Source organism: Pipistrellus hanaki, assembly GCF_964339955.1.
Source record: "Pipistrellus hanaki genome assembly, chromosome: 1".
Taxonomy (NCBI): Eukaryota; Metazoa; Chordata; class Mammalia; order Chiroptera; family Vespertilionidae; genus Pipistrellus; species Pipistrellus hanaki.
The window spans coordinates 204,379,746-204,392,423 of record NC_140503.1 but is presented as its reverse complement, the minus strand read 5'-3'; the positions used below and the strand labels follow the sequence as shown (position 1 = coordinate 204,392,423).

The 12,678-nt window shown below is 38.2% G+C and overlaps 1 protein-coding gene across 8 annotated transcripts in view; it reads left to right on the top strand.

Annotated features, from left to right (window-relative positions):
- The window catches only part of CPEB2 (cytoplasmic polyadenylation element binding protein 2), a 59,902-nt gene extending 49,859 nt beyond the window's left edge, over nucleotides 1-10,043 (top strand). For all 8 annotated transcript variants that reach the window (XM_084897010.1, XM_084897009.1, XM_084897007.1 and 5 more), the window contains 2 exons: nucleotides 1,864-2,045; nucleotides 6,063-10,043. In XM_084897010.1, coding sequence (XP_084753136.1) covers nucleotides 1,864-2,045; nucleotides 6,063-6,290 — 410 coding nt within the window. In that variant the 3' untranslated portion in view covers nucleotides 6,291-10,043. The remainder of the gene's footprint in view (nucleotides 1-1,863; nucleotides 2,046-6,062) is intronic.
- The last annotated feature ends 2,635 nt before the right edge of the window (nucleotides 10,044-12,678 follow it).

Sequence of the window (12,678 nt, the reverse complement as noted above, 5' to 3'; positions counted from 1 at the left end):
TCCCATTGCTAACTAACTGAATCAGCAGAAACACACAGGAGCAGGTTTAATGGGAAGGTGGAAGATCAGAAGTGCCATTTGAATACACAGTGTTGCAGTGCCTGTGAAATTGACAATATGAGTTGTCCAGTAGACAGTTTCATAGATGAGTCTGGAGTCCAGGGGGGGAGGCCCACAGTAGAGGAATGTAACAGCTGAGAACAGACAGGTGGTAATTAAAGCCATGGCACAGGATCAAGTCACCAAACCCACAGTTGTAGAGAAGTCCAAGGACTGACTGAAACCAGGGGTACTCTGATGTTGAAAAGTGAAGGAGTTGAGGAAGGACTAGCAAGCAGACCAGGAAGGAGTTACAATGAAGTAGAAGGAGAGTTAGTAGAATAACATATCCTGGAAGCTAGATGGAGAAAATATTTCAAGGTGATGAAATAGATGAACTATATTTAATGCTGCTTAGATTGACCATTAAACTATATTTAATGCTGCTTAGATTGACCATTGAACTTGACAGTGGGGGAGATGACCTTGACAGGAACAATTAAAATGAAGGTATGGGATGGAAGTTTGGTTATGAAGGGTTGAACAAAGAAGAAAAGAGAGGGATTGGGGAGTATAGAAAACTTTTTTTTTTTTTTTTTTTTTTTTTTTTTAGCAATTAGGGGAATAGAGAAATGAAACAATCACAGAGAGGAATAAATAGAGTTAAGAGATTTTTAAGATGGGACAAATTACAGTATTATTGGGAAGGACCCAGTAAAGAGAGAAAAATCACTTGTACAGAAAGTTGAGAGGGGATTTGCTAAAGTAATTCTTCTGTAGTGAGAGCAATTGGAATCTTAGTGTAAAGTGAAGGGATTGGCTTAAAAACAACAACATTCAACTGTTTTCAGATGGAAGGGGGGTACCTTTGGCATAAGCATTTCTGGAAGCCCACTTGGGAGGATGAAGTACAATAGAAAGCTTATTTCCAATTCTGTGGAATCCTATCCCTTCGGTAAAGCTAGAAGCAGAGTCAAGTTCCAGAGTTTCCTACATGTTGGAGCTGGGTCCTGTTCAGCATCAGACTAGTTACAGTCCATTAGTCCATTGTGTGGTGTGAATGCAGGAGAGCCCCAAAGACCAGAGTCGTCAAGATTCCCAAGAGCAGCAAGAGAAACCAAGAACATAGAGAGTGAATTCCTTTGTTCAGGGGATTAAATATCCCAAATTTGCCCCCTTACAGCGACCACGCCTATTCTGGCCAATGACCTCTGCTCCCAGATCTGACTGACAGCAATCATCTTACCTGGTCCCCCACCTTTCTGGCCATGTATCTGTCTTGTCCAGTCTCCTGGGGAGTATAAAGTTATAGCTGCTGGTGAAGCTGTTCAAATGACATGCCTATAATGGCTGGTTTCCCCCTTTGCATCTCTCCTATGTATGTATGTAAAAGCCTAAGTGGCCAGAAAAACTGATCGACCAGTCACTATGATGAACACTGACCACCAGAGGGCAGACACTTAATGCAGGAGCTGCCCCCTGGTGGTCTGTGTGCTCCCACAGCCAACCTTCCGTGGTCAGCCAACCTTCCCCTGTCCCTCCTCCAATCTGTAGGCCCTGCCTGGCAGCCGGCAGGCCCTAGCCATTTGGGCCCCGATCAGGACTGGGTGAGATGGCCCCAATAGGCCCTGATTGCTGGCCAGGCCTAGGAGACTCTACCCATGGATGAATTTCGTGCACCAGGCTTCTAGTTATTAATAACTAGGTTAATTACAATGGTATCCAAACTATGTATCAAATTGACATTTACTTTTTTAAAAAGCATTTAAATGTTGTTGATTTACTGTGTTCTCTCACATTTCATTGTTTCTTTTTCTTTTCAAGTGGAACTTGCTATGATCATGGACCGGCTGTATGGTGGAGTTTGTTATGCAGGAATTGATACAGATCCTGAGCTAAAATACCCTAAAGGTGCTGGTCGAGTTGCTTTCTCCAATCAACAGAGCTATATTGCTGCCATCAGTGCTCGGTTTGTGCAGCTTCAGCATGGTGATATTGATAAACGTGTAAGTTGCAATTGGAAAATCACTTCTGTCCTAGATAAGATGCTGATAATAAGAATAATGATGAGTTAATATAATTCAAACATTGAATATTTTTATAGTCCTTTAAGTCTGAAATGTCAAAGTTTTTAACATAGTTTAAACTTTAGGTATAATATAAAAAATATATTTTAAGGCATGTTAAAAATTGTTATTAGCCAATAAGGTCTTAATATTTTTCTAACCATAGAGGCAGAGCTTGGTTTAATACTCTGGAGCCAGATTGCCTGGGGTCCCCTTTCCACTATTTGCTCTGTAATTCTGGGCAAATTAATCCCCTTTTGTGCCGCTTTTTCCTCAGTTATGAAATGGATAACAGTAATAATATGACCCTCACAGTTATTTTTTAAAATATATTTTTATTGATTTCATAAAGGAAGGGAGAGGGAGATACTGAAACATTAGTGATGAGAGAGAATCATTGATCAACTACCTCCTGCACACCCCACACTGGAGAGCGAGCCTGCAACCCGGCATGGGCCCTGACTGGGAATCGATCCATGCCCTCCTGGTCTATAGGTCGATACTCAACCACTGAGCCATGCTGGCTGGGCTTGCTCACAGTTATTTGAAGCTTAAATAAATTCACATATGTTGAAGCACTGAGAACAGAGCTTGGTACTAAATGCTATTTAAGTGCTACTTATTTTTCATTTGTTATAAATTATATATATATATATATATATATATAAAAGCCTAAGGGACCAGCTGACCAGCTGGTAGCTATGACGTGCACTGAACACCGGGGGGGGGGGGGGGGGGGGGGGGGGAGGGGGCAGTTGCTCAACGCAGAAATGGAAACCACAGGCATGAAAACATGGGACAGACTGATGGATCTCAGAGGGAAGCAAGGAAAGGGAAGGGTGGGAAGAGATTAACCAAAGATCTTATATGCCTACTAGAGGCCCGGTGCACAGATTCGTGCACCAGTGGGGTCACTTGGCTTGGCCTGTAGGGATCGGGCTGAAATTGGCTCTCCAACATCTCCCAAAGGGTCCCAGGTTGTGAGAATGCGCAGGCCAGGCCTTGGGACCCCACCGGTGCATGAATCTGTGCACTGGGCTTCTAGTTTAAAATAAAAATGTATTCATATTTATCTAAAGATACACAATAATAAATGTGCAAACAAACTGCATATACAAAATAATAATCCTAAACTTTAAAACAGTTTCTCTTTAGTAGTATTGTTAGGTCATCACAATAAGAACTTTTAGGAAGTCCTACTAATGCTAACTGAAAACTAGCCACCCCATTGTATAATTCTGAGTACCAATTACTATCTACTAGTAAAATAGGGAAAAGGATTGGACAAAACTCAGTTATTCATTTACAAATCTATTTCATACTAAAATCTGTGAATTGTTTCTATATAAACCCAAGCAATATTCTAAAGTTACCATGTTTATATTTTTAGTACAGATGACATATACTATGAATATTAGGTAAATTAACTTTTTATATTCTAATTAGTAGCTTTAACTTAAGTGCGTTCTTATGTTCCAGTGTAACAATGTTTTGAAGCTGCTTCTTGGGGACTATTTGCACAATAAAAGACTATTTGGGGCACAGGGGAGTTGATTAACTAATGCTAGTTGACCATGCCATTTAGAAAAGAAGTACAGCATAAGTTTTGTTCATTACATGCAGAGTGTTTTATTTGTTTCCCTTATTACTTAAAATATTGGGGGGGAGGGGGGAACGAGAATGGACTCTGCTTTTATTCAAATATGAAATTTTTTTGAACCTTAGAATTTCTCTAATTCAGTGGTTTTGAAACTTGGCTGCACACTACAGTCACATGGGAGCTTTAGAAAAACCTTGACATCTGGGTCCCACCCAGAGATTCTGCTGTAATTAGTCTGGGATGCAGCCAGTTCTCCCCAGGTGATTGGAATGCGCAGCCATGCTGTAGACCACTGATGTAGGCTAACCCCCACTCTTGCAGAGAAGTAATAGTCACAGAGGAAATTATTTGTATTGTACATATTTGTAGTTGTTTAATATTCAGACGCAGAGGAAAAAGATTGTTGCATTGTCATACCTCCTACCTCTTTGTTTCCAAAGTGAGAATGGAGGACACTTACTTGGGGCAGAGTATTGATTCTTAAATAGCAACTCATATGCAGAGCAGGTGAACATGCCTTCTTTTTTTCTTTTTCTTTTTTTTAATAATATATTTTATTGATTTTTTACAGAGAGGAAGGGAGAGAGATAGAGAGCTAGAAACGTCGATGAGAGAGAAACATCGACCAGTTGCCTCCTGCACACCCCCTACAGGGGATGTGCCCACAACCAAGGTACATGCCCTTGACCGGAATCAAACCCGGGACCTTTCAGTCCGCAGACCGACGCTCCACCACTGAGCCAAACCGGTTTCGGCGAGAAACATGCCTTCTTACACAGGCTTTGAAATCCCTAAGAGAAGTTTATTTTTCCAGATATGTGCTACTAAGGCACATGTGTCAAACACAAGGCCCGCGGGCCAAATCCAGCCCGCCAGGCCTTGCAATGTGGCCCGCACCGCTCTGTCATCACTGCACTCCGCTGTCAGTTTATGACATTGTCATTTTATGACTGTTCAGTAAACATTCGGCCTGCGATTTAGGCTGGATTTTAGATTTTGGCCCCTTCTCTGATTGAGTTCGACACCCCTATACTAAGGTATTATGGAAAATAAGAATAGGTTAAGAATTGTTGAAACTCTGTTTCACACATGCAAAGTTAAATAGATATTAGTATTAATCAGAAATAAGTAATGAAAAGAACTGCAAATATAAACAATGGAATCCATTGCCTTCCTATGAAAGGTTTTTTCTGCAGTTCTTTTCATCAACTTTTAGATTATTTCCAGTTATAATTATTGTTATTACAAATAGTGCTGCAGAAAACACCCTTACATATACAATTTCTGCACAAATGCAAGTATTTCAATAGAATACATTCAGAGTAGAAATTGTTGGGTCACTATTTTTTACTGTGGACAAACACTACCTTAAGTCAAACTACTAATACACTCCAGTTTTTCTGCCCTCCTCAGGAAAGGTTGAGGTTTTAGGCTGCCTAACACTGTTCACTCGGACAAAGGTAGTAGTAACCTTTGGTTCAGAAAAAAAGCAAGAAAGCAAGGCTGTCTTGGCTAATAGTAGCTAATGTTAATTTACAGAGTATATACGGTGGCACTGTCCTAAATGGTTTTACTTGCATTATGTAGTCTTCACTGGATTGGGCAGGTTCTTTAATCCTCATTTAACAGAGGAGATTAAGAGATTTAGCAATTAGACCTTAGTGGAGTCTGAGGTCTTCTAGCAAGTCAGGCCTTCACAGTGGGACTTTGACTTTCTATCTTATAAATCCACAAAAGTCTAGACATGCCCATAATAACATTATCCATGGCCCCGGTTCTGAACATTACGTACAAGCAGGTACAGCTCACCTGTGGAGAAGTGGGTGCTGCCAGGTCGGTGCTGTCCGGGTGTTGCCAGCTCACAGGTGGTATTGGGATGAAGGGACAAATATGTAAAAACCATTTGTCTGCTTTTTCACTCACAGTAACCTCTGAAAATATGAATGCACAGGCATTTTTATGATGTTACTTCAGGAAAGTCAGGGTGGAATGTTTTAGAAATCAGATTTTTGTAGTTTTTAAAATTATTTTCTGTCATTGGAAAATACAGTAAATACCATTCAGTTTATAATCTTCTGAGGATTACATTGCCAAACATATAGCAAAATTACCAGACTAAGTGATTATTTAATCACATGGTCAATTAGGAGCATGAAACATCATATAAAAAATGATTAGTTCAAGAACAAAATAAATTTTCTAACCTACTCTGTGGTAAAGCATTTCTTCGGAAAACTGCCTACTTTCTCAATGGTCAATGCTGTGTTGTCTTTTTCTCTAGCATATTTTAGATTATTACTAAATGATTTCTGAAGCAGACTTGCTAAGACGTTGTCATCTCCCATCTCCTTTTCTAGGTGGAGGTGAAGCCATATGTGCTAGACGACCAGATGTGTGATGAATGCCAGGGCGCACGCTGTGGTGGGAAATTTGCTCCCTTTTTTTGTGCCAATGTCACTTGCCTGCAGTATTACTGTGAGTTTTGTTGGGCAAATATCCACTCTCGTGCAGGACGTGAGTTCCATAAGCCATTGGTAAAGGAAGGTGCTGACCGCCCACGTCAGATCCACTTCCGCTGGAACTAGGAGTAGCACACCTGCCTCTGTTGGACCAGGAGAGAAAGGCTGCATGTGGCTTACTGTGTCTGAAGATTCTGACATGCGGAAGAAATAAGTGCATTCTTCTGCTTTCACCCAGCTCAATACATGCATCTTTATCAGCAGCCAAAACACTACAAGCCTCTTGTTTTTCACCAAAACCCTACATCTCAGGCTTACTAATTTTTGTGATATTTTCATGTTAAAATAAAATGTTTTTTTGTATTTTCTCCAAGTTATTTTTATATGTAAAGTTAAGATTAGATACGAGAATGTTTTGCGTAGGGGCAAACAGTCTGCTGCTATGGAGTGGGTGAAGCGTGCACTTATTTCTGAACGTGGGTTTTTAACTTCAAGATCTGCCCCAGAAATTTACCAAAGGTAGCAAAAATAATAGTGAAGATGGAATATGTCTGCTACAAATGCTTATTTTTATTGTTGCTATTTTCAGTGTATACATAAACTAAAATTAGGGTTGATTTTTTTGCTCTCCATTTTGACTTGCGAGAAATAATACCTCAAGATAATCTGATTTATTAGCTATTTTTAAACATTTTTAATCACAAGCTGTATTAGCTTTGCTGCTATATAGGTGTTATGTGCAAATGCCACCTATTAATACGGGATTGAAAACGTTAGAGACACACTGCATTGCAGATAAAATGCAGGCAGCACAATATGGCCTAAACTGCCATAGTTTTAGAATGTGAAAAACAATGCATGTTTACTTACCTGTATACACCATATGCATGCACTAGAACTATTAATAACAAGAGGTGAGGTATTGCAAATGTTCAAAAACAGCTCTCTTGACTCTAGGTAGCATGAACAAATTATAAAATTTGTTTAGAAAAAGCAAACTTGCATGCATTATTGTGACTTCAAGTTTAAAAAATTGCCCTACATGTGTACAATATGCATATTAGTTTTAGATTAGAGAGTGCAGCCATTTTGTGATCTGGTCCATAGTGGAACTCGATTTTATGCAGACTGGATGTAATACTTGTAATCTCTGTGCAATTTTGTGATGTGCGGTTCTAATTCATGTGCAGTGATATAGTATAGATAAAAGACTGAATAAAAGAGAAATACTAGACTTTTAAAGAAAGTTGATTTTAGCCCCTTTGATAGTTCACGGTTAAGACATCCTTTATAAACCAAAGATGGCCAGCACACTGCTAACCAGTCACCAAATGCAAGACCCACAAGAGGCCCATATTTCAATGAGCGAACTTGATAGGAGAATGCAAAACTTTGGCAAACCTAAGTAAAGTCAAAATGGAGATGGGGAAATATACAGATGGCTAGTTGCATAAAATTCAATTTTACCTTAAAGACAATGGTGAAATCTGGCTTGAACTTGCTTACATGTTTGATCTATGTATATTGGGGTCTTCTGTCTAAACTGGGGTCACTGTTGCATGGAACATTGTTAATGGTTAGGAATTGCTTTTTTAAAAAATTTTGATGAAGGAATTTTGGTAATGGCTTTGCTTGCAATTTTGGGAAAAGTGGCATGGAAATGAGCGACAGCTAATCAGTTTCTCTTGGTACTGAACACTATTAGAAAATCAGTAGGGATGTTTTTCTCTTTAGAGCATTTTTAATGTAACCAGTCCCTGTATTTTAATGTCAGAGTTACTCTGCAATCTAAGCAAAGCACCAACAATGGTAAATGTTTGTTTTTTTAAATGCAGAACTAAGATTCTTGACTCTAAAGAGAGAAAATTACAAGGGGTATTGTCTTCAAGCAACCCCTTGGGACAATCCTTCATGTGAGCAAAGTGTTGATCTTAACATTGGTTGTCTCTGGTGTGCTTTTGTACTGTACAATACGGTTCATGTCTAACTCTGCTGTTTTATTGTGGTTGTGGTTCAAGTTTTTAATGTTTAAAGTTGATGCTGTTTTCAGAAGAGCTTTTTACTAATTTATTTGTCAGTGTTCCCTATTTGTTACTTAAACCATGATCCTCCAGATTTTTGGAGTATTCTTTTCTAACCTTAACCCTGCCAACCCTGATCCATTTGACATTTGTTATGCACTATTTTTATATCTCTGTGAGAGATTTTTCCAACAGTCAGCTATTTTATGGCACACTTTTTTTGACTGATGACATCTCCTTTGCTATACCTCAATTTTTGGAATTTAGGAAAGAAATCAGTAGTTTTGCAATGTTAATTATTTAGATATTTAATTTCGCAGATTTTTAAACTTTATTTTCATAATTTCTGCTTAATGTTTAAAATTTGAAGAGCCTTTTCATGTATTAAATAATGAACACTAGAATAAATTATATGATGAAAATAATTGGAGATGTTGAAAATCACTTTCCCTTCTTAAACAGAAATAAATATTGGGAATGAAGGGAAATGTAAAAGAACACCCTCTTCGCCACGGGTAAAGATGACAGAAATGTATGGTTTGTTTTACCTTCATTTCTGTTGCAATTGAAGCTTATTAGTCTAATGGTTTGTTCCTTCCCCCCCTCACCCCTACCTCTTTTTTTTTTTTTTTTTTTGCCTTTTATGTACTACATTCTTATTTTCTAACTGTTGAACACTGTATTGAAATTTTTTTAATTTACAGATCATATTTATTTTACTATTTTTGTAGAAAATTATTAATTTTGATTGTATTTTTGTATTTTCAAAGCTTCTTCACTTATGTTCTCTAAATGTTCTTATTGCTGCCCAAAAGTATGACTGTGGAGGAAAAAATACTTTAAAAATCCACACTTTTTGTTAAGAAGGAAACATTTAGCATTTATATATTTGTGTATGGAAAACACTTGATATTTTATCCCTGTTGCATCTGGCTGCATAGAGCCTCTCCTCAAAGATGCTACAAAACTTGAATATAACACATTTTGGAAGGCTGACTAACCTCGATTCTGTGTTGTGATGTGCAATACTGTTTCTAATGTTTGTATAAAAAAAAAATAACAGTGTAAACCTTTTTAATGCAAATTTATTTTTTTCATTGCATATTTTGCAGATTTTATCCACAGTGTCATTTTTTACTGTCAGAAAAGATACCCCTTTTGTCATTGCAACTATTTTTTAAATCCAGAAATCTTTGTACTGATGTAAATGATTGTAGTTATTTTGGATAGTGTTTTGCTAACAAAAGGAGAGACTTTTTTCATGCATATTTCTATTTTGTTTTTTTGGGTTTTATTTTATTTTAATAGTAGTAAAATACTTGGAATAATTTTTCATATTCTTGTCATTAATATTATTTTGTATTTTTATGTGGAAATATATAATTTTATGACACTAATTGCTAAAGTTTATTTTATGTTGAATTATTTTTGGAGCTGAAATCTTTGTAATATTAAAGCAACTAGTTTCTAATTCCCAGTTTCTGTATAGAATCGCACAAGTGGTTTATGGAGTGTTTGGATTGTAATTATAAATGGTTCTTTGATATGCAAATTAATATTTTCAGTTGATTTTATTTTATATTCCTAATGGGGTGTTAAAGCCGTTTTTTATTTTTTTCTAAATAAAAAGAGAACCCATGCTTTTATGGACACTAGGTAAAAACCTTCAGCTTAAAAATTTTCGTTAAAATATTTTAGTTTATTGTTAACTCCCAGGTGTCTAAATCTCCAGTCTGTCTGTTGTACTGGTAATTTAACTCTGTAATGGAATAGTTTGCTGCCAACTATTTATATTAAGTAATTTTTAAATATTTGTAATATTGTTGACTGACTAATAAACTATTAAGTTATTGGCATAGTTGTGGAATCTTATTCTTTGAATTTGTCAAAATATCCGTCAACCACTAGTAATACCTTATTAAAGTTTCATGACATGAATATCTTATGAGGCTGATTCTACATTTAGAACAAGTGTTGGGAGGGGATTGTGGAGAATGGAGTAAACCTTTTGCATCAGTTCTCCCACACTCACCCTCCACCCCCACATATGTACCACAGATATCGCAGTCATTACAGATCATCAGTGTGACCATATCTAAATGGATGCAGCACTCAAAAAAATAAAAACTGTTGACCATTTTACTAAATGCACAATTCTCATGATGCTTCCTCAGAAACCCTGCAGTTGGAAGCCACTTTCTTGAATTTTTTTACTTGATTTCTGCACAACCTGTGAGTAGAGAAGAGGTATAGCGATAAGTAATCTGGGACCCAGGTTCCTCATGCTCATAACTCGATCAACTCTCCTTTTAACTTCAATGAAGTTTGAGTTCTACTTGAAAATCTGTGTGCAAGCATGGGGCAGAGGAAGGAAAGCAGCCATGGCTTTTTTAGAATCAGAGAATCAAAAACAACTTTTTGTTGTATCTCTGAGGACATAGGTATCCCAGAGAAGGCAAAACAGTATGTCCTCATATTCTGCAAGACATCAACAAAATTTCTTAAATTGGCTAACTTGGCCTTATCAGCCCCTCATATGCTGCTCTAACCCAAGCCCTCCAAGAAAACCATGCATCATCACACATCTATATTCAGTGGATGCTGCCATTTTTCTATTTGGACTCTTTCTTCTTCCCTAACAATTCCTCTTCCACAACAAAAGCCAAAAGCCTCTTTGCTCTGTATTCTGGCTTATTTGGAGGACTTGGCAAGAACTTCACATTGTCTTGACTGCTGCTGGCATGAAGATCATTTGTCTTCCAGGGCTCCCCTACCCCTTTGTTATGTAAGAAAAGAATAAACAATATTCATCAAGCATAGGACAATAAGCATATGGGACCCTTGGTTGCCAGGCCGCTTCATTGCCTGGTAGGTGAAAAGTAGGCTAACTTAATCTCAATAAAACATACTCTCAGAGATAAAATACACTATAGTAATCGTGTACCAAGTGTGATCAGAAGGATGTTCTACTGAAAGGATTTAATATCTTTGAAATGATGTTACTTGATTAAACATTCACAGAGGAGTTAGCATTTGACTTCAGTTTTGTCATGAGCAAAGAATAGAAAGAACTCAAACTGTTTCTGAGAGAATTACTTGGAGATCTAATTCACCAAAAGGGAGAGAGAAAATGTCCAGGAAACGGGAAGACAGCGACACTGATTAATAATGATAAATACATACTTAGTCCTCATTTTTGGCACAGAGCTCCTAAAACCATTTATCTAGATGCTTGTCCTCACATCAGCACCACACAGTCTGTATGACTGTGTGACTAGTACTTGTAAAACAACAGCTGCTAAATCCACTTGTCCTTGAACAACTGCTTCAGAGTCTAGAATTAGCTGTTAGTCTACCTGAGCACTTCCATGTGATGTCTTCCCGAACACCAGCCAAGAACAGTGTAGCTAAAAGAATGTGTCATCCATAGACCAAGAAGGAAGACACTCAGCACTTTGAAGTCAGTGACAGTATCCAAAATGTTGAAGCAATCGCCATGCCAACAAAAGCTGTTAAGCCTACATACTGCACTCAGTTCCCAGTAAGCAGCAGCTGTGCAGAACACTGAGGCCAGGGGTCAATAAAGCAGGCTTCCCAACCACTTCTGCATTAGAGCCAAGGTCCACCCCAGGCAACATTAACCAATCCCACAGTGAGATTAAGAAGAATTTTAGCGGAAAGTCATAATGAGTTCAACTTCAAAATGTTATCAAGCATGTGACAGTGAATATAAAGATTAGAAGGATAGACTAGTGGGTGGATGGATAGATAGATGATAGATGATATATATGAATATGAAAAAGATAAGGGCAATTCTAGTAACCGACAATTTCAATAACATTAACACAAGGGTGAGATGCTAACGTTAACATAAGGGTGAGAAGCGTGCAATGGGCCACAAGTAAGTAGCCCAACCTAATGATTTAAAGAATGTTTCCTGGAAGAGAGGAATGCTGAGGTTCGACATGAAGGATAAGTAAGACTCAACCACAAGAAAACAGGTGAGATGAGTATTCTAGGGAGAGGTAAGAGTCTGAGCAAAGAGCTCAAAACAGCCTACTGTGTGCTTCTCTGGGACAAACTGCAAAGCTGGGCATGGCAGACGACGACGAGGCAGGAGATCTCACAGTGCCAGCTTACAGTTTCCAAGACCCAGCTTCACTGCCACCTCTCTCAGGAAGCCGCCTTTGAATTAGTTTTCTCTCTACCCTGACCCACTCAAGCTGGGATTACCATTTTCTCATCTGCTCGTCCTCATTGCTTTGTTGTCTCTCTGTGCCCAGATCCTGGCCCTCCGTGGGCAGCGATGATGGCTGTGTCCAGGCATTCAGGACAAAGCCCAGATCCGGTGGGATCATGAAATGGGCTTCCCACAGTACTAATCCAGTTTGTTAGAAAAGCAACCATTTAACAAATATATGCCCGTTTGCTGTGGTCTGGAAAATGATCAGGCTTGAGGAAGCAGTTGGGAATTTTAGGAAAAGTTAAGAGAC